This window comes from Panthera pardus, unplaced genomic scaffold (assembly GCF_024362965.1).
Source record: "Panthera pardus isolate Hobbes unplaced genomic scaffold, ASM2436296v1 HiC_scaffold_22, whole genome shotgun sequence".
Taxonomy (NCBI): domain Eukaryota; kingdom Metazoa; phylum Chordata; class Mammalia; order Carnivora; family Felidae; genus Panthera; species Panthera pardus.
The window spans coordinates 54159374-54181182 of record NW_026526788.1 but is presented as its reverse complement, the minus strand read 5'-3'; the positions used below and the strand labels follow the sequence as shown (position 1 = coordinate 54181182).

The 21809-nt window shown below is 43.6% G+C and overlaps 1 protein-coding gene across 50 annotated transcripts in view; it reads left to right on the top strand.

Moving 5' to 3' along the window:
• The window catches only part of SORBS1 (sorbin and SH3 domain containing 1), a 229060-nt gene that overhangs the window by 159945 nt on the left and 47306 nt on the right, over positions 1-21809 (top strand). For 32 of the 50 annotated variants that reach the window (XM_053909754.1, XM_019445175.2, XM_019445162.2 and 29 more), the window contains 7 exons: positions 5487-5534; positions 5659-5788; positions 7313-7427; positions 12860-12943; positions 16977-17042; positions 17628-17729; positions 21651-21700. In XM_053909754.1, coding sequence (XP_053765729.1) covers positions 5487-5534; positions 5659-5788; positions 7313-7427; positions 12860-12943; positions 16977-17042; positions 17628-17729; positions 21651-21700 — 595 coding nt within the window. The remainder of the gene's footprint in view (positions 1-5486; positions 5535-5658; positions 5789-7312; positions 7428-12859; positions 12944-16976; positions 17043-17627; positions 17730-21650; positions 21701-21809) is intronic. The other 18 variants (XM_019445170.2, XM_019445199.2, XM_053909765.1 and 15 more) reach the window with 4 other exon arrangements.

Sequence of the window (21809 nt, the reverse complement as noted above, 5' to 3'; positions counted from 1 at the left end):
CTCTGAGAATACGTTTGGCCATGTCAGGGTAGAGGGCTGTCCTCTTAGCCAAGGGGTAAAGTCCCAGAGACCAGCTTTTCCTCTTGCTTTTGGATGCTTCTTCCACCAGTCAGGCTGATGGTGACCACTGCCACCTCCTGGCGAAGTGTCTCAAGACACCACCCCAAGGCATCCTCAAGTTATGGTGACATATGCAGTAGTGGTCTGTCTCACTGAGCTTTCTCCTTGTTCCTAGATGAGGATGTGCCAGAATAAGGATTTAGGAGGCTGATTTTTTTCCCAGGCACGTCTATACTGAATTAAAGTAATCCTCTACTGGCCTTTGAAGATTTCTAAGAATAGCTTTACTTTGCTGGAGTTCAAGCAAATAGTTCTATTGTGAAAATGCCTGGCCAGGATCTACACCCCATGCCCCAAGCTCCAGCTAGCTAGCACTGCCCAGAGGAGGTGGACCGAGCTGCCCGGTCACCTTTGCTCTCCTAACGGGAGCTGCGCAGGACGGCTCCACCCAGCCAGTGCGGAGTCTTGGACGGTCCTGCAAGATAGTTGAGAGGCACTAGCAGCTACTCCGTTTCCACCTCCAAGGGCCAGGAATGCCACTGGAGATGAGGACGGTGAGTCTTTTTCCAGCCCTCTGGTCCTCCCCAGGTCTTCCTCCTTCCCCTTCTTCCCTTCTACACATCATTCTTTCCTTCAGATTTTTTTTTTTTATATGAATTTGTTTTCTATAGCTACTCTACACCCTATCAGGATCTTTTTTTCTTTTAATCCCCTAAAATTTGCCTTTAACCAGAACACAGAAGACAGTTTGGAGACTCTCTCCCTGAGCTCCCTGGACTATGCCTGACCACCTTACCCCATTTCTCCTTGTGCTCATTCTGCTCTCCCATCCCACCCAGACTTTGTACCCACTTCTGCATGCATCTTTTTCTTTGAATATTTTTGGTTGTGGGGTGAGTATGTGTCTATCTTGACTCTTTTATCCCTCCTCTTCCTAAGTGTGTGGGGTAAAGCAGGAGAAGGAATTAATTTGTGCGGTAGATAAAGGTTGTGTCAGAAATCAGCCCCTGATGTTAGAAAAATAATTGTAAATTTAGGGGAGCCTGGGTGGCTCAGTGGGTTGTGTGTCCAACTCTTGATTTCAGCTCAGGTCATGATCTCACAGTTTGTGGGATTGAGCTCCATGTGGGGCTCTGTGCTGGTGGTGCAGAGCCTGCTTGGGATTCTCTCTCCTCTCTCTGCCCCTCCCCTACTCGCTCTCTCTCGAAATAAATAAGTAAACTTTATTTTAAAAAGAAGAGAAAGAGGGGCGCCTGGGTAGTCAGTTGGTTAAGTGTCCGACTTTGGCTCAGGTCATGATCTCGCGGTTTGTGGGTTCGAGCCCCGCGTCGGGCTCTGTGCTGACATCTCAGAGCCTGGAGCCTGCTTTGGATTCTGTGTCTCCCTCTCCCTCTCCCTCTCTCTCTGCTCTTCCCCCACTCACGCTCTGTCTCTCAAAAATGAATAAACATTAAAAAAAAAATTTTAAGAAGAGAAAGAAATAGTTGTAAGTCTAAAGGCCTAAGAAATGCATAAAATGAAAATTTGATAAAGGCAAGTGATTATGTAAATACTCCTTTTTGCTCATTATCTCATTTTAGTTACATAATTTTTTATAAAATAATCATTCTCAACCAGCACTTATTCCAATGTTTTTAAGATTGTTATAAATTCTCAAAAAAGAAACCCAGAAAACCCAGAAAAAAAGTCTTTTTTAGAAGTTCATTTAAAGTCACTGTGGTTGAAAAGGCAATTATGTGCTTCCTGGCAGTTTTAGAAGAGTAGCTGTCCCCAAATCGAGCCTCCAAGGACAGATTGCCAAAGCCTAGAGGGCAATCACTGGTGTGTAAACATCGGAGCCCAGCAGGGGCCTTTGGGTTCCAGAAGTGGATTTTTCACTCTGAGTAAATCCTACTTAGTGTCAGAGCTTCCTGGAAGTCACTGGCACCGGAAGTTCTGGGTGTTGCTGCCGAAGTTTAGTGTTTGCTGCTTGGGGCTCTGGGGCACAGTCAGCATGTGGCTCCACCACAAACAGGAATCACAAGATCCCGGCTCAGCTGAGCCCCCTAAGGCACAGCTCTAAAGAACCCTTGGAGAAACCGTAAAGGCAGGATTTCAGACACAGACAATGTCTGTGTTCACAGACAACTAGAGAAACGTTTCATTTGCTATGTCTTAACTGTGCTTAAAAATACACTCCCTTTGGCTAACTCTAGTGTACAGAAACGCAGAAGAGCGACCCTTGCACCCAGTTTTCCCATTCCTCGGTATTTCTAACTTCTTATCCATCTACCCCAGCGTGGACTCAGTCTGCCAGGAGAAGGTAACAAGAGAAGCAGCAAGTGGATGATGGATGTAGCAAGAGTGACTCAGTTTTACCCTTGTCCCTGGAGACCAGGAGAGAACTAGAAGTGGATGACTCAGAAAACTTGCTTAAGCATCACCAGCAAGGGGATGATGCAGAAAAATGGAGCAAAGGCTCCAAGGGTTGGAAGTCAGTCTGGCCAACGCTGTAGTGCGTGACTTGAGTTTCAAAACAGCACCCTCCCCTGCCTCTTCCACAACAAAAATTACAAGGGAATAGCCACAGTGTTCCCCACGATTGGGTAGATGAGACTGGGGTGAACCGTAGCACGGAGCACCCATCCCTGTCACAGGGCTGAGAGGCAGCACAGGGAGGTGGAGTCGGAAAGACCTTGAATCCATTCCTGCTTTGTCTTTTTCTCACAGTGAGGCTAAGAGCAAATTTTCTTAACTTCCCTGGACCTAATTTCCTTGTCTGTGAGATGAGAGATTTCTATGCCTCCAGGAGTTTTTGCAAGAATTAAGTGAGATGATAGTAAATTATCAGCCACTGTTAGGCACTTAATGGAAGCAGCTATTATTTTTATTCACACACACAGGTAAAATTTTCTTACGCTAGATTTGTAAGGCAAACATAAAAAAATTAAATAAATTTTACATTCCCTGCAACTTGCCCTAATTGCTAGTGTTCAGCGGAATCCATGGAACTTCAGTTTGCCCTCTTAAAAGTCAAACTGAAATCCACATGTCAGAGTCGGATCCGATGGACACTGAGAAAGAAATGAAAAGCCCAGAGGCACTCCTGCCCTATGTTGGCCTTGGATGGGTGACAAATAAGAGGTAGCTTTTTGTTTGTTTGTTTTTGTTTTGGGGTTCTTTTTTTTTTTTTTTGGTAAGTTTATTTATTTGAGAGAGAGCAGGGTAGGGTCAGAGAGAGAATCCCAAGCAGGTTCAGTGCAGAGCCCAACTTGGGGCTCAATCTCATGAACTGTGAGATCATGACCTGAGCAGAAATCAAGAGTCGGCTGCTTAACCCACTGAGCCACCCAGGCGCCCCTAAGAAGTAGCTTTAAGAGTGTTCAGTCACCCAGACTTCTCTTTTGCCTTCACCCCCATTTTTCTCCTTCTGTTCAATACACATACTCTCCAAGCTGTGCTATTTTTTTTTTCCATCTTACAAGAACTATTTGTCATTTCCTTCTAGCAAATATTTCAGAATTCTACATAAGGAAGCTCTAAGAAGAAGAAAATTTTTAAAGAGCTTGGGCTTTAAAACAAGTTGAATATTTAATATTTTGAATGTTTAAATGCCATTTTGCCCCCATGAAAATGTTGCTTCTTGCCCCAAGAACCAGGTAATAGTTATACATTAACACTGACCTTACCATCTATGGATAAGCTGTTGCTTCATGATTCAGAGAGAGGCAGGGTTTTGAGCTAAAATGCTAGGCTGGATTTTAAGCAGTATGTACTGCTGGTGTTCCTAAGTAAGCTAATTTCTCATTTGGCAGACGCCGTTTTTCCGATCACATCTTTGTAGTCAGAGCTGATGTTTAGTTTTCTCTGACATCGTGTCATTTCAGTACGATAATCAGACATTCTGTGAAAAAACAAAAACAGGCAAGACAAAATACTTCGGAACAGTACTCCACAAATATGTCTGGATATCGTTTTATCTCTTCCTTCTGCCCTGTTTTCAAAAGCTAACATAAATAAGCTTGAACCCTCCAAGTCTTGTTCCACTTTGATGTTGACTAATTCTTACCCTCGAAGCAGAAGGAGGAAGGGAGGGAAAGATAACTTGGTACCTGATACCTTTCCTTTATTTGGGCTGGGAGAGACCTGGGGCAGATGAAAATCAGGAGAGGAAACGGGATAAGAAGCGATGATAGAGAAACTGTCTTTGAATAATACTCAAAATAATATTTATCTCACGAAACATCCTGGACTTCACTGCTCTGAAACTCAAAGTGATTTGCAGAGAGACAGAACTTGGTTAGCACTTTGTCAACACATTACATTGGATTCTTTGGCTTGTCTTTGTGGGTTACTGTGTGTTCTTTGTTAAAGCTCTTCTGGATTTTAAGGGAAGGATTTGGGTCTTCATTTCATATTCATGAATTCTTAATTCAGGTTAGCAAGTTATTAGAAAATGGGAACAGCCGACTGATTCAGCCTAACTCTTGTTGGAGAAGTGCTCTGGAGGGATTATCGTGGATGTGGTGACTAAATGTCCTACCATTTCAGGACAGTTCCAGTTTAAAAATCTGTTTCCATAAATGTACGTGTGGTCTCATTTTTAGTTCAGGGTGATCACTAACGTGAGTGGCTCAGATCTGGTCTCAGTTCTACAAGTGTCCGTGTCCCAGTGTTCCCCTTACTTAGGGACGTGTGTCTCTCCCCTGGAGAGCAGTCTCACAAAACCATGTGAGTTTGATTTGGTCCAGAGTCATGGTTTAGACACTTAGCCTGAGCAGTACCTTTGCAAAGCAAACCTGCCAGGGTGTGCCATGTTCCAAGACAAGCGAGCTACTCAAGCAACTAGATGGAGGTGGAATCAAAACAAATGATTATGAGGGGCTTGTCGAACTGTGTTCTCAGCTGCAGCACCTCTTTAAGTGATACTTAAATGGGACCTCAGAGTATAAATCGGGTCACAGCTGAGGTGGGCAGTTGAACCCACATCACTGGGCCTCTTCATTCCATCTAGTGGTGGTCCTGGGGGACTCTGTGGAACTCAGCAGGCTAGAGCAGAGACTTTCAGCGTGAGCATTCTGGGACCTATCTCCGCCCTTGCGTCCAGCCCAGGCTGGGCACCCTGCATTCTAGCTTTGCTTGTGGAAATTGTCTTGAGGGGGACCTTTGGCTATTTGTCCCTATGCTTCCTTGGTGGCAGGTGGCAATCAGCCCGCAGGGGTCATGAATGTACCTTCCAGCCTCCAGGTCTGCAGACCCTCTTTGGTTGGGTGGGCTCTCAAATGGGGTTTGCGATGGTGTGGCTTCCGGCCCTGGGCCCCTCCTCTGTCTGTCAGGCCCCCGGTGTGGCTGGATGCTGGTGCAGGATGGTGTGAGTGGGGAACATGTCACCTGGTTCTCTTACCTTAGCCAGATTCCTCCTGATTGTGTTTTGTTTTGTTCACTAGATGATGATTCAGATCTGTACTCGCCTCGGTACTCCTTTTCTGAAGACAGTAAGTGACGCAGAATTTTCTGGTCGCGGGGGAGGAAGAGAGGGTGGTGGATGGGGGAGGATATCTTCCTGTTTTTGGTTTCCCCCAGGTTTGAAAGTCTTTTGTACCCACTTTTCTTCTCTAGCAAAATCTCCCCTTTCTGTGCCTCGCTCAAAAAGTGAGATGAGCTACATTGACGGTGAGAAGGTGGTTAAGCGGTCGGCCACACTCCCCCTCCCAACCCGCTCTTCCTCACTCAAATCAAGCCCAGAAAGGTAAGAGCTCCCCCACCCATCATCAGCTGAGATTTAGGGCACTCACACCCAAGCTAGCAGTGAAGTATTGTCTCTCTCCGCTGGGGCAGGCAGCCTTGGAGGCAAGAGTCAAGCAGACCCGACTTTGAATCCCTGTGCCGTCACTCATGAGCAGTGACTTATTCTGAGTCTCAATGTCCTCATCCGTTAAATGGGCATACGTTTTACATTTATAGGGATGTTGTGAAGATAAAACAATACATATAATATTTGTAGTAGTGCCTGACTAATGGTAATGGCTCAATTAATGTTGCCTGTAATTATCATGTCTTTTTACCCTTCTCACAAGAGAAATCTTAGCTGTAAGATTTGTCATGTGTTTTTATACTCTTTGTGCATACTGAAGGGGCCCATAATTTTAAAATGAAGCCACACATATTAGTATCTATTTGTTTATGTAACGCGTATCACTGAAAGATAAGGCTCGGACTGGTTACGCTGATGGCGTTCATCATCTCCCAATGGCTGTAGTAAATGACCCGCTTTTCTTTGTTGAGTTCTTATGCCTGATGGAGTAACCTTTTTATGCTTTGATAATTAATTTGAAAGGAAAGCTGAGGATGCCCTTACGTCCTGTGGGTAAACACGCAAGTGCATTCATCTTGAGGTTCAGGATATACCTCAAGCATCTACTGGGTACCTTCTGTGTACGCGTTGAGCCGGATACTGTGGGGGAATAGAAGCATATGTAAATCATCGTCCCTGCCTTCGAGAAGTTTATAGCTTTGCAGGAAAAAAATAAATATAATCACAGTGCAAAATGCAATAATGTACACGCACTAAAAATTTGCAATTTTTAAGGATTCACATTTCACCTGGAACCCATCCTTGGCTCAGGTTAATTAAGTAGCTGTGCCAAAGGCTGCAGTATTGGTGACTACTTGGGCAGGGTGTGAAACAGGCAAGAACATGGTTGTTAATAGCCAATAACATTTGTTGAGTGGTCACCATGGGCCCGGTGCTCTGCAAAGTGACTTACATGCACTGTCTCATTTAACCCCTACAACATCCCCCTTTTTCAGATGAGGAAACTAAAGTAGCCGTAGGTAAGGTACTTGGCTCAGATCACCATACCAGCAGCGCTGTAGCAGGGACTGGAACCAGAGCCACCTGGCTCCAGGACCCGCGTTCTCTTGCACTGCACTAGCAGGAGTGGGAGGTACAGGCATGCTTGGGGAATGATAAGCTTGTGAGACGAGAGCAAGTGTGGCTGAGGCTGCTTCCCACCCTTCTTCTCGTTCTCTTCTCTCTGCTTCCTGGTGCCTGGTTTTGAGCACAGGACACCTCAAGCCTTTGGTGAAGCGAACGCAGAGACGTAACTGGTTATTTTGAGAAGGAACCCAGCACAACTAAATGCTTCGCGTCCGGTCCGATTTTATGCTTCGGATATAAAAATTTCTTGATTAGACTACAGTCAGCCAAAGCCAGACCGTGTCGGATGCCAATTTTCATGAAAATAGCTCTAATAGGATTTTTTTTCTACAGAAACGACTGGGAGCCCCCAGATAAGAAAGTGGATACAAGGAAATACCGTGCAGAGCCCAAAAGCATTTACGATTATCAGCCGGGCAAGTCATCCGTTCTGACCAACGAAAAGATGGTAATGTGTATATTAAAGTTCTTTTGTCTCCCCTGCCACATTCTTTAATCCCGATGCATTGTGCATCTGGGTTACGTTCTTTCTCCCCTGAGGTAGACTCGCTATGTTTCGAAGACCATGAAAACATGAAGCATTTTTACCCTTTTCAGTTTTGCAGGTGTTTATAAATTAAGTCCTGGGAGTCTGCTTTGAAAGAAACCTTATTGTTCTTTGTTGTTCTTTTTGTGCATGATTTGAACTAATTTAAAATCCCCTACTAATGTAAAGATTGATTTTGCTGCTGTCTTTTTAAAAACCTCTAACCATTAATTTATCAGGCTTATTGCTAACTGGACCAGAGTCAGGTTTTTGGTTTTTTTTTTAAGCGGCTCTTATTTGAACACACATAAATTTTGTAGAAGCTACCGGCACGTCACTAAGAGGTAAATAATGAATCTGATGTTGTGACTTGGGAAAAAAAGACCCAGGCTATTAGAATATGTCTTCCCCTTCTGCCGAGTGCAGTATTGAGGACGAATCTCATATTCAGTCTGGTTTCTGATTCTCTACACAAGTTCACATCGCCAAGCGATTGTAAGTGGGGAAAATCGCCTGTATAGGCATAGAAGACCACCCTGGAAACAAGGCTTCTTCTGCGAAGTGGGAAAGAATTTTTACAAACTGATTAGTTTTGTATCTGCCACTCACGCTTCCCTTTTGTTCACCCTTCGTTAGAAAAGCTGGTTCAGAATTCTGATCATGGTTAAAGGGATTCTCCAAAGCTCTATAAAGATTGCAGCCCTCCAGCCGTGCCAGCAGGATGGAATGATCATGCTGGGGTTTGGTTTTTATTAAAATGCAGTTACCACACTGTGAACAGATTAAGTAGGCCTCTGAAATGCAGGTTCAGATTCTTTTCCCTCCACCTCTTCCACTCTACATGCTTTAAGTAATAATTGATTTGACTTTTACTAAAATAAAAATGTGACATCTTTAAAAGCACAAAGGGATAAGTAATTTTAATTGGGAAGAAAGGTCAACAGTGCACAGAAATGCTTTAGAGCTGTCATTCTTTAGCATCACTGTGCACCAAAGTTATTTTAAGCAAAAAGTTCAGAGATGAGCAGAGAATTTTGCCTCTGGCCCCACAGTGCCCTGGGGGTCCTCTCCCTGTTAGAAGTAGAAGAAAATACATGGCAGAAGTTCACCTTCCACGCCGCTGTTCCTAGAAAGACAGTCATGTGCTTTGGCACATTCATGACACTTGAATCACCAGCCTGGGACGCACCGTCACATATCAGTACATTTAAATGACTTCAGAGATTCCATAGCCCTAGATTCTATAGGGTGCTTTCGTTTGGGCAATATTATGGTTCATAGGTGATCATCGCTTTCAGGGAAAGCTTGCCCCTTTTCTGAATTTCTTTTTCGTTTCCCCCTCCTTTCCTTGGCTCCTGGTCATTTGACCACCATCCAGAAATAAGAAAAAAACAACATTTTGTTTTTGTGCTTCTCATTGATCCCATAATGGTTACAAACCCTGGAAAGTGACAGTAGTGCCCCTCAGGGGCCTCTGGAGAGTTGTGGTGGCCGAGCACACGGTTGGTGAAGCCCCAGCCGGTGGTCCTACACAGGAAGCTCCCCTGTGTGGTAAACGACCAGGGCCGGCCCGGTGACCGGACGTGAAGGCCCCAGGCGGGCCTGGGAGGAGCACCATGGACAGTCGTTTCATTCAGTGCTGTTCACTCTTTAGCTCTGTTGTTCCTCAGAGAAGTCTTTCAGTTGAGAGAAAAATTTCAGATCTCCTTCATTTCACAGTCTACTCCTCACAGTAGTTGAATTAGTCCTTTATTTTTGAAAATTTTCTCCCTGCTATTTTTGCCACGTGAACAGAAAAGTTGGCACGTAAGTGTCCGTGTGTCTTTCCTTTTGGCATCTGGTATCTGGTTTGCCAGAATTTGAGGACACCTCCCACCCCCACCCCTATCAACACACACACACACACACACACACACACACACACACACACACTTTTGTCGTTAACTGTGGATCAGTATGCTAACTCGTGACAGATGTAGAATCTAAATTTGCTCACAGAAATGTACAACTCCTATTGAGGAGAAAAATGTGTGGTTTTTTTCCCAATTTGAGGTACTCCTGTCTGCTGACGCTTGCCAATTTCAGTAGCGACCTCACAGGCACATCTACCACAGGGAGGGTGGCAGTAGATTGTAGAGGCCGCCTAACAGCTTGTCTTGTCCCAGGTGCGAAGCTGGACCATCCCCGGCCAGTGAAACACTGTGCTGCCTTCCGAATCCCACACAGTACATTTACAGCCTTCTGGCCTCTTCAGTCGTTTAGCCAACTGCTGTGACGTTCTTCATAACTCCTCAGCCCCTCTCATCATAGTCTGAGACCACTGTCTTGTCTTGCGGCCTTGGGATTGGAGGTCTGTTGGTCAGGCCTTGCTTTGTCACAAATGGCCTTTTTCTGGCTTTGTTCCTTTAACTTTCCTCTAAAGTCCCTTAAGAGCTTCAGCTCAATTCAACAGATATATAGAGAATAACTTTTATGTGCCAAGCCCTGGCTTAGAGGTTGGGGTCCCTGCCCCCACAGGTATATATTGGGAAGGACAGGAATTAAAATAGTAATTATAGACACGATATAGATTTGGATGTGTAAAACAAAGGGGTTGACCCAACTTGGTTTCTTCCGGTGTACAGTCACTTTGAGTTTCTTCCTGGCTTTTCAAGTTTGTCATTTACCCCTGTTTTAGCTTGGTATCCCCTGCAAACGTAGAGGGTCTGCCTCCTTCTCAGGAACGTGAGAAGGGGATGTCCTATACTATAAAGAGCGCTGGACCTAGAGTTGGAAGATCTGAGTTCAAATTCTGAGTCTGCCCTAAGGTATCTTGGGGCAAGTCATTTAACTTTCTGGAACCTCAGTGCTTTCATCTGTAAAATGGGAAGTATTATTTGGCCTGCCAACATTACCGAAGCACTGAGTATTGAAATGAGTATTGAGTGGTATTCCATACTTACTGAAGTGTCGAATGAGAGGATGACGTGTGGTCATATACAAAAGAACTATGAACACTATAAAGTGCTATGGAAATGAACGTACCACATTAAGATTGTTTAATTAAAAATTGAAGCTAGGCTCTGGCTCCTTTCCAAGAAGCAATACCATCCTTGAGGAGAATCAGGCATTTTTCTGGCAGGTCATCTGCCTTTTCCAAGGATTTTGCCGAGCTGGGAAAATAGCCCACGGTAGCAGAGAACCAAGCCTGGCGTTGTGGAACCCACCCTGCCTGCCGGTACAGAGCTCACATTCTGCATCCAAAAGGACGTTTTCTATTTGTCCATTCCATAATTGGATCCACAGCTGAGTTACAAATGACAAAATCAAACACAGATGTCAGTGCCGTGTGGTATTCCCTCTTTAACTCTCTCTCTGGGCACCTGCTCTAGGCCTAAGCAGTTGACATGCCTCCTGATTCAGTTCTCAGCACCGTGTTAACCTCCGCAGTTAACAACACTCTGCAAGCAACCTTCGGCAATAAAATGGGTTAATTCTTTCAGGACCTAGTACCAGAACATTCAGGCCATTTCCTGAAAGAGCTGGTACATTTTATTTAAAACAACAACGACAAAAACCTAACCTATTCCCAGGGAGCAGTTTATAAATAGTGTTTAAAAATAATAAACATGACATAGGTTTCATGAAACCCCATCCTGGAAGGGTCTAGGATGCCCCAGGGTCCGAACGGTCCCTCCTGAATAGTTGTGTCCTTATAGATCTTGTGCCTCATTTCACTGAATACATAAAGAATCCATTTGGAATCCACTATCTTACATCATTTCACAATCCGGTGAGAAGGAATACACCTTCTCCTTCAGGATTTAAGCCCTAAGTCCCTAAAGCCAGTGGGAGGAGGTTTTAATCTGGGTGCAAGAGGACAGACGCCATTTCAGTAGACCTTTCCCTCTCATCCCAACTAACTTACATTCAACGAATTTCAGTTAAAGAAGAGTTCTCTGCCTTATCTTCCTCCATTTAAAACAAAAGTAGAGATCATGGTAAAAATTCTTCTAAGGATTTTAGAAGAAGGGTCTGGTCAAGATCACAAAGTTTGCAGCCATTTCTACAAACTGCAAAAGGCCTGTTAACAGAATGTTAAGAAAAACGTGTCTGAAGGGGCTACTCTGTGAAGCAGTGTCGTCCAATTTCCTTCACGCGTCATTGCCCCGAGGGAGTGAAGTTTATTTTCTATTGTTTTCAATCTTGGTGCAAAATGTATATTTTATATTTCATATTGTTGTCAGAAAATCATCATATCTCTGTCATTTAGTGACTGCCGAGGTTTTCTGAAACATATATACACATATATGAATTTAATGAAGCCATGAGCCTCTGATGCTTTTGTCTGATGTGAACGTACATCTCCAGTTTATTAAGGGGAAACCTGATTTGCTTGTCAGGCATTCATTTGCCAACTAATTATTTCCAGAAACACAAGTGATGCCACAGAGCAAGGAAAACTTTCTAAATATCTGACTCCATATGGAATCCCATGGAATCAAATCATCAGTCTGTGTGAACTGTCTCTTAGAGTTATATAAGGTTGAGATATCTAACTAATTTTTGTAACATAACCCAGAAGTTTTTTTCCCCCCCTGCTCTGTTGTCTGTCTCGTTCAGCTTTTCCCTCACTTTATTTTTCCCAGTTCTTTAACATTTATCTGTGAAAACACGAAGTATATTCTGTCTGTATTCATCCCCCATGGATGCTCATTTAAAATGTTTTTACACTTGTGTTCTGTTTTTACCTATATCATCTTTCACTTTACTGTTTATGGGACATGATTTCTCACCTACTCATGTGCCATTAAAGATGCAGTATTAACAAATTGGCTTTTATGAAGTGTTGGTATTTGCATTTTTTTTGAAAACCTTAAGGCAGCTTTGCAAATAAATACTAAAACTATATAAATTATTTGCTGTACTCATCTGGCATAGATGGCTAAATGTTTGGTGTGCTCACCAGATTGTTTGCTCCTAACTAACAGCTCTTTGTAAAGAGGAAATGAGGGCTTTCTCTTCTCCCACGATAAAGTTATTGAAGAATATGCTCATATTCCGATCTGTCGTGGAGGTCAGCAGTATGGTGTAAAATTCTCCACCCGTAGTCCATTTGCCTTCTGCCTTAGGGCTGAGAATGATTCACTCACTGCTCTCTACCACCATTTCTCTGTTTTTATAAACCCATCCTCTCCCACCTGTTTTAGCTCCTTGTTTTTGCTGATGTCTGTAAAAATGGATGATTGCTGCTGTTGAATACAGTTGCTATAGATACCCGGAAACCACTGCATCTCTACTGGCCTGTTCCTATGTAATCTTTGCATAATGTTATCCTTCTCTCTCTTCCATTTCCCTATCACCAACCCCTATAGAGTCGGGATATAAGCCCAGAAGAGATAGATTTAAAGAATGAACCTTGGTATAAATTCTTTTCGGAATTGGAGTTTGGGAAACCGGTAAGTTTAATAGCTTCAGTGGTTATAGACACCTTTTTAAATAATGCTGTTGATGCATTGTTGCCGCTAAACAGTCAGATCTATTTGTAAGGAATGCAGGAAGCAGGGAACAGCCATTTCACTTGTCAATAGTGGGACTGTCTATTCTCACTACAACCTGTAAGCTTTTGCCAAGAAAGGACAGTGAGCTCTGGAATTATTTCTTGCCAGAAAATCACAGAGAAACACGACTAAATCATTGCTCAAGACCTCCCACCACCAGCCACAAATATCACACGCCTTGTGGACAGCATTATTTCAGCCACTGGTTTGATTACTTAACCAAAGTCTTTATGGCAAACTGAAGATAAGCAGGAAAATGCATTACACACTGGGAAGACCAGCATTGTCACTGCTTTAAAAAGAAAAAAAGTTTTTTTAAGTTCATGTGCAAGGGAAGTGCCCAAAAGGGCCTTTGTGTGTAGATGTGATCCACAAATACATCCCTGTTATAGGTGACTCAGGGAATGATCTACAAGTTAGGGTAATATTTCTCAAAATTTGAAATGGGAGTTAGGCTCAACACTAAATGTGCTAGAGTTCCTAATGTTTTGCAGCTTCCCTGTGATGTCTCTGAGTTGGCCTTGGTGCAAACTGATTTTTGGCACTGACGGGAGGATTTTCTTAGCCCTGCACCCAGAGGGGTATCAAACAGAAGGGAGAATTGAGTCATTTTTCCACTGGAGATGGCTAGAAACTGACCCTAAACCTCCAGTTACTTTAAAGTCTTACTACAGCTGCAAAAAGAATTTATGGGTGGAGGAATTAAGTGTATATATATATATAAAAAAACCATTTTGTCAGATGCTTGTATGAAACTTTAAACATTGAAGCCAGCACTGGAATCACTGGGGCTTGGAATGATAGTTTTATTTGCAGACAGGAATTTATAGTTCAATAAAATGTTACATTCCATGGTGTACATTTTTCATTAAGATGAAGCCAAAGACAGATGCAGCGGCTGCTGTGGAACTGCTAATTTGATTCAGCGATGCTGAGCTTTGTTAGGAAGTTGAGGCATCTTCTGGGTTAGGAGCGCCTGACTTACAAACATCCTGCTGGTGGGAACAGGTTTCCTTCCTGCTCACCCTGTCCTGGATGCCTCTTAGCTGCTAAGCTGTCCTGAGTGAACAGCGCCACCTAGTGCAGTATAGAGGGATGTGTCTAACCTGGAGTCTGCACCCTCTTCTCTCCCTAGCTGTGGTGCACGCCTCATTTCTCCTTTCTCTCCCTTTTTCCTTTGCTGTTCACCATTCAGCCTTCACTGAAGTCCACCTCAGGCAACCTTCTCCACCCTCAAAAATTTAACAGTGTCTTAACCCTTTTCTTTTTCTTAAAAGTTGTTCAAACATCTCACACGAAAAGCTACTTCTGAATCGTGTGGTCCCTTCCCCCTCTGCCAAAGGAAAAAAAAAAAAAAAAAAGACCATGATTGGTATATGTAATAACAATGCCATACCTTCATCAGGGTAAGCAAAAGCTATTAGCTTTAAATTCTGTGTAATGGAGAGTCCATGTCATAGATTTTGGAAGCTCCTCTCAGAATTCACAAATTGCTAGCCATTTCTCATTTGCCAAATAACTAAATTAGTTTTATCTGAAATGTTAACTTTTAGGGAAAGGTGCGAAACAATTTTTATCATGTGATTGGTTTGTTTTACTGAATCTGTAATTGCAAATAATTCTGTTTTGGTTAGCAAAGGGCAGTATTTGAGTCCCAGCATACATTAAATAGGCTCTGTGAATAGCTTGATAGACTAACACTGTTTCTGCTGGAAAGTGTGGTCTGAGAACCACACAACCAATCCAAATAAATGTTGAGGACACGGTCCATTTGTGTAGTGAGACCTTCCTAGAATTTGTATTGCTACTGTTGTTCTAGCTGCCTCTTAATTATTTAAAGACTTAGTGATCCTTTTCCAAAATGTCATTTCCTCTGAAGCCATGATGTTCCTTGCACAGACCTTAGAGCCCTTCTAAAATGGGACTTTTTGTGTGGGTTTTTTAAAGTAATAAAAGATAAAACTGTTGAAGACTTGCCAAAATAACTTAATGCCCATATCCTGAGGAACAGTTTTGAGACGAGTGGCTCCTTATGGTCTAGAAAGAAGCATCTGAAGGGTGGGCTTGTCATCCAGTGGAACCAACTTGATGACTGGCTCTTGCTCCAAGTTTGGGAAGAAGGTGTTGTTGGGAGAAATTTTTTCTTCAGTCCTACCTTAATTGCTCTAGGCTATAATAAGAGCTATAAATAAAAGTGGTGTAAATCATGGAAATTGTTTCAGCAGGTTTTTCAGTCATTCAGAAGCAGAATGAAATTAAAACTCTTACCAAATAATATGAATCATCATTTCTATTTTTTTTTTCCATACCAACTCCGGACCCACTTCCCCTGAGTGAAAAGCCTGCCAGAACTTGGACACTAGACATTGACCCTGAACTCCTTTCTTCCTCAACTCTTGCACTTAAAGCCAGCCACCCAGATGAGCTGAAATCTTAGCAAGATGCTGGCTTGTAGTACCTTTTAGCTCGGATACGTTGTTGTAGAATATCAAATAATTCAAGATGCCAGGCACCCTTTTTGTAAGACTTTTAAAACCAATTTAATTTGTAAGCACTGCCTTAACATTTTGCAGTTATGAAAGAAATGACTAGGTAAGATCATAAGTGACTTTAAAAAGTTTACTTCTCCAGGTGAACAGTCCAAGTGTATTAAGTGCTTAAAGATGAATGGTAATTTTTAATAGCACTTACTTTACACATTGCAGAGTATATACATGCACAGAGATTGCATTATTGACCTATTAGCTGTCCGTGATGAAAGCACCTTGGATTCAGATTGCTTTTCATTTGCAGGTTCATTACTAACAGTCTGGATGTTAGTTCTCCCCTCCCGCCCCCCGCAATTTCTGCAGGAATCAACGTGATTTCTAGAAGTAAGCTCAAGGCAAAATGTCACAAAGTAAACCAATTTGCATGCTTCCACATAGTTATAATATTTGCTCAAAATTCCAGGAGATATTAATGATCTCCTCTGTTCAGGAGTCATTGTATAAGACATCTCAGGTCTAAACGGGCAAAACAAGGTCTACTTGGTGGGGGAGAGGTTCCACAGTTACAAGTGGCTTGTAACTTCCAGATGTCCTACCCTCTGAACCCCTCCTTCATTAAACTTACAGTTCTCTTGGCAGAGTTCTGTTTTAGGAATGCAGCTCTAATTCTAACTTGAAGAGTTAAAGGAGAAAATGAAAATAACCCTATAGTCTGCTGTTCAAATTCAAGTTATGGACTGTTCTGTAAGGCAGATGAAAGGCATGGCTGTACTACCAGCAATGTTATCAAAGTCTAGTTAAGCTTTAAAAGGAGATTTTAAGTGTTGTCCACTGGAATTATCTAGTTACACAGTGCATTATAGAACACCCATTTTGTACATGGATTTCATTGCCACAAACCACAGAAAGCACATTTGGTTCAATTTACCCTCCCCTGGCCAAATCTCCAAATTCACAACACTTATTAAGGTATAATGAATTCTACCGTGGAGAAGACTGCTTCAAAAACATAGAATCTCAGTGTCCATCTTAATTTGAAAACAATAGTGAGGATGTATGTCAGCCGTCTCAACTAAAAAAGAAAAAAAAAGAATAGTGAGGAATTTCAGAGTTTTGATTTTTGTTCAGATTGGTGTTAATGCTTTTTTTTTCTTCTGTTTTCTTTTTTTATGTTTTCAATGTTTAGAATCCAACAATGATTTACTCTTGAGATGTAGACCTAGAAAAAAATTCCCAGTTAATGTTTCCAGCTCCTAAATCCTGCAGAACCCTTCCCTGGGCGGCCCCCTCAGGAGGCAGAGTGCCTGCTCCCTGTGTTTTGAGTTCACTTCTCTGTGTTGATACAGTTCTCCTAGTGTGCCCCTCTTCGTTTGAGCCGGTCTCCGTGTTTGTCTTTATGTCTTTATGCTCATTTCTTCATTTCCTCCTCTGCTTCCCGTCAGCCTCCCAAAAAGATATGGGATTATACTCCTGGAGACTGCTCTATCCTTCCTAGAGAGGATAGAAAGGTAATTCCGCTGTGCCTCCTCCGTGGGCTGTGTGTGTGTTCTCTAGCCTGGTTAGTGTGAGTGTGTTGTGGGGTTTTTGGTTGTTGTTGTTTTGTTTTGTTTTAAATTATTATTATTTTCTCAAATCACTTTTTTTTAACTTGATAACTTTTTTTTTTTTTTTTTGGCTTGGTGATAAAACCATTTAACAAAGTCTGTAAGACGTCTACTAATGTTTAGAGGTTTATAAAGCAATGCCTTATTCTCCTGACATATCCTGCTTGTCACAGTCACTAGACTCTGAAAAGAGCAAAAATAGGTCTTTCGCAAAAGGTAGGTTTTTGTGGTATTTGTAGTTCTCTCTAGCGAGTAGAATAGCCTTTTGGAGCTCTGATGACTTGAGGATTTGTATTTTCTCTGCCTAATGTTGCATTCTGTTTTCACGTCTGCACCTGATTTCTAGTGAGCTCTTGTGTTCAGTCATGCCATCTTTGCCTTATTAAAGTATAGCGCTAAACCAGCTCATTTTTCAAACTTAACCTTCCATTCTTTCTGCCTCTCCTCTAAACTAAAACATGCTTTCCCATCTTTTCTTTCTCAAACCAGACTAATCTAGAAACAGATCTCAACCTCTGCCCAGCAGAGTTAGAGGCAGATTTAGAAAACACGGAGACGCTTAATAAAGCACCCGGGGCAAACTTGTCACAGGTATTTCCTAGTTTTTCTCACGCTGTCGGTTCCTCTTCCAGCTCGGTTTTGTTTTCTCCTCTGCTCTCTGGTTTCGATACAGGCAAGGCAATGAGTGGTAATGCTGCTTCTTCTTAAGCTGCATGGCTTTCTGACTCCTGTTTTCCTCTCCCACCAACCTAATTTTTGCCTGGATTTCTTTTGAGCTTGGCATCTTCCTTAAAGGAGACTTTTCAAATATACACAGGGTGGCTGGTGATTTAAATGACCCCACCCCCTTATCATTCTCTTTCTGTGCTCTCAGAAGGTGACCCTTTCCTTCCCTTGCCTCCATATACCTTCTCCAGATTTTCAGGGAGCCATTTTTGGGGGGCACTTTCCTTGGTTTTTTGCAGCCTTGGGAGATGCCAACCTCAGAGATCATTTTCAAAAACACAGTGGCAGTGATTTGAGTGCCTCTTACGTGCCTGGCACCATCAGAGCGTTCCTATTTGTCATTTGGAAGGTTAGAAAGTTCTCCATGAAAAAATGCACTCCAGAGGCCAGACAGCCTGGCCACAAACAAGCATCTGAAACTCAACCTGCATGGGTATTTTTAAAGAGAGCTATGTCAAAATGTGGTTTATTAAAGGATATGTCAGAGAGAGAGAGAGAGAGAGAGAGTCCAAGGTAAATGGGTTGCCAAGGGAAGAAACATACCAACTATTTGGACAACCACCCCCAGGGCTCCCTGACAAAATAACAAAGACTCTTACAAGGAAAGGGTATCTTTACAGAAAATAAAGAAGGAATGCAGTCACTGCTGGAGAGGATAGAAAGGTCCACAGACCATGGCAGGAAAAGTGGGAAATCCTGTGGGTCGTGTTCTGTTTAAGCAGAACTAAGACAAGGAGGGTCTTGAGAGACTTGGGTTATGAAGTCTTGTGAGTGCTGGACCCTAAGCCAGGGAAGGAGTAGGGAGCCCACGGGATTATGGCAGCAGCCAAGGCAGGCTGAAATAAGGTCAGAAGCTGCAGAACTGAAAGCAGATCAGGAGAGCTGGGGTTCGGGAATCCAGAATCACAAAAGGATGAGTGCACCCAGGCCCCTCTTCAGAACTTGGGTGAGGCACAAAGGTGAGCCACAGTGCACACAATCAAGGCAGATATATCATGGAGCAGGGAGAAGGGGGTGGGGGGTTTCCAGCCAGGGTGGAGACTGGAACTGGTTGTAGCCTCTGTGGGATGGAAGGTCTGAGCTAGTTTGAGAGTGAGAACCTCAGGTAAGTCCTAGAGTGCTCTGGGGCGGGACGGGAGCGTGAAGATTCCAGGTCCTAAAACAAATCAGGGGTCACTTTTCAAAATAGTCTAATAAGAGCAGTTCTATTATACATACAAGGAGGGAAGGCAGCTGGAGAATTACTGAACTCGCTAAGGCCTCCTTGAAGTTAGAGACGGCTTCCAGTACATGGACCACTACCCAGGCAAGGTGGGCACAGAGAAGGGTCTGATGTGTGAACTTTGCCTTCAGAAACATGACAGCTTAGTCACACTCATGCATAAGGCTCTCCAATAATGCACAGCAGTGCCTGCGAAGAGCTAAAAGAATGGTATGGGCTCTGAGTGCCAGGAAAAACTGACCTTGTGGAAGACTTCTCCAAGGAGTTAGCCGGGATCTTAAAGGATGGGTGCAACCTAGGTACATGGTAGAAATAAGGGGCATCCATGTGAGGCATGGTCAAGAGCACAGAAGTGAACACATTTAGCATGTATGCAGGGAATAAAGTAGAAAAGTCACCTGTAATGGAAAACTCGGTAGTAGTGGAAGGTAGGTATGGGAAAGAGGGTTAACCCTGGATTACAGAGGCTCAGAAAATATGGCTAAGGGGATGATTTTGTCTACAGACCAATGTTGTGATTCTGGAATTGTTTTTTGGAAAGTCTGTGTCCTCACTCTAGAGAGGTGAAGTTGAAGGGAGAACCCCCAGTTGGAGGTGCAGAAGGCATGGAGGCTACTGCAGTGGTCCCAGCATGGAAGGGTGAGGGCCCCCACTCCAGCACCAGCATGAAGGGAGGCGAGGGGTGGATGTGACAGTGCTCACAGAGGAAGTTGCAACAGGACATTTTAACTGGTGTGTAGAACAAAGAATTGGGGGATGGATGGGGACAGAGGCAACTCTAGGGTTTTGGCTAGGAAGTCAGAGGGGTGAGGACCTTCATACATCACATAAGATCGATGGGGAGAAAATCAGCACAGTGGTAAGACGGGGTTAGTTTTACGTGATTTATTTTTGAAGCATTGGTTGGGTATCATGTAGGGAATATCCAGTAGGCAGCTGGAAATCTAAGACGAGGTGTCCTGAAAGAGGCAGGGGCTTATAAAGTCAATTGGAGCCACCTGAAGAGAGTGATGGGTGAAGCCCTGGGAGCAGATGAAAGATGGAAGGAGACTCATGTGAACGGAAAGGATGAGAGAACAGCAGCTACCCCCTGGGATGTTGGATGGCATGGAACAGGAGAAGAAGGGGGAGAGTCAGAGGGTGAACAGTTCAGAGAGTTGAAGAAAGTACAACTACCCAGTGCTCCAGAGAGGTCAGCAGAAGAAGACTGAGGAAAGGTCAATGGACTTGATAAACTGGAGGTTTCTAAAAAAATCTTTGGAGGTTGCTGGGTGAGTAGTTGCTGGGAGCCAGGGTAGAGAAGAATCCGGGGGTCCCCCAGGGGTACAGCACTGACTGAAAATATGTGATTGTGGAAGGAAGGAAGGAAGATGTTCCCAGAGGGCTCCACAAGGTCATGCAAAAGTTTTTCCAAGATGGAGACCAGGGCATCATCCTCAAAGTGGATGAACACCCAGAATGGGACAGGTGCCAAGGTGGGAGATGGGCAGGAGGGCTGGAAGGATGAACGTGGAGGTAAGAGCCGCACCTTCTCTGAGGAGTAAGGATGGGCAGCTGGGGTGGGGGAGGGCAGTGTTCTCATCCTGGGGCAGAGGTGTCCTCCCAAGTGAAGGGACCCAGCAGGTGAGGGTGGGTGTTCGGCAGGCAGAGGACCAGGCAGGTGAGCCCTGATGAAGGTTGCTTCCTGTCCAGTCTTCTCCTCCCTCTTGGTCACTCTTCCCTTTCTTTATCCTGGTGTTTCTCTCCTTCCCCCTAGTATCTCCTTCCCTCCAGATAGGGTATTTCCCTTGAAATAACCACCATTGGGGTTAGGAGTATCTTTAAAAGTTAACTTTTTCATCAATTTATTCAACTATCTCATTATTTTTAAAAAATAAATTGAGCCCTTTGCCTTTTTTCCTCCAAGACAACAGAAACCCTCAACTATGTAATTATGTTGCCTTTTCTCTGCATGTAGCTCTTGGTTGTTTTCTTTCTATTGGGTAGTGGCCTGTAATTTTATAAAATGCTCCCCCACTCAGACTGAAGTGGTCATTCGTGGGCTTTGTGAAACTGCATTTCTCCCCCATTTCCACATTCTAAACCTGCAGTGGTGAACAAATGATCTAAATACAGTGTGGTCTTTTCAAAAGCATTTTTGTACTTTCTGTACCTAAGATGTCAGGTGATCCTCTCTCTGGATGTGGCATTGGGTGCATGAAGGAGTCTCTCTCTGGTGGGCTTGGCCAGGGGCTCTGAGGGCTGGGGATAAGCCGGTGAAGGCTGTGTTGTCCTCGTCACTAATGCATGTTGGCCAAATGGTGGGCTATCTGCTCTGCGGATCTATATTTAAGCATAAGCCAGGGGGCCATCTTCCAGTGCACCCAGAGAGCGAGAGTGCCCGCTGGCCCAGAAAGCTTCCAGCACCTAGACCTTTCCGGCCAAGCTCCCCATCTCCCAAAGGTCCTTGGTTGGCTACATTGGGAAAGGAAAGGGGCTGCTCTCTTTCCCCTTGGCTTGGAGTGTCTGAGGTAAAATAAATGATCTACATTCTTTTTTTTTTTTTTTTTTTTTGACCTTTACAGAGCTCGACGGTCAGCCCCACTCCAGAAATTTCTTCAGAGCTTCCTGGATAGTAAGTTGCCACCATTTACATGGCTTACTGTATTAATGTCAGAAATGGGAAGAGGCTATGTTTTGGACCCAGGTGTTTTGTTGGCATCAGTCTAGTGGCTTTGGTGATA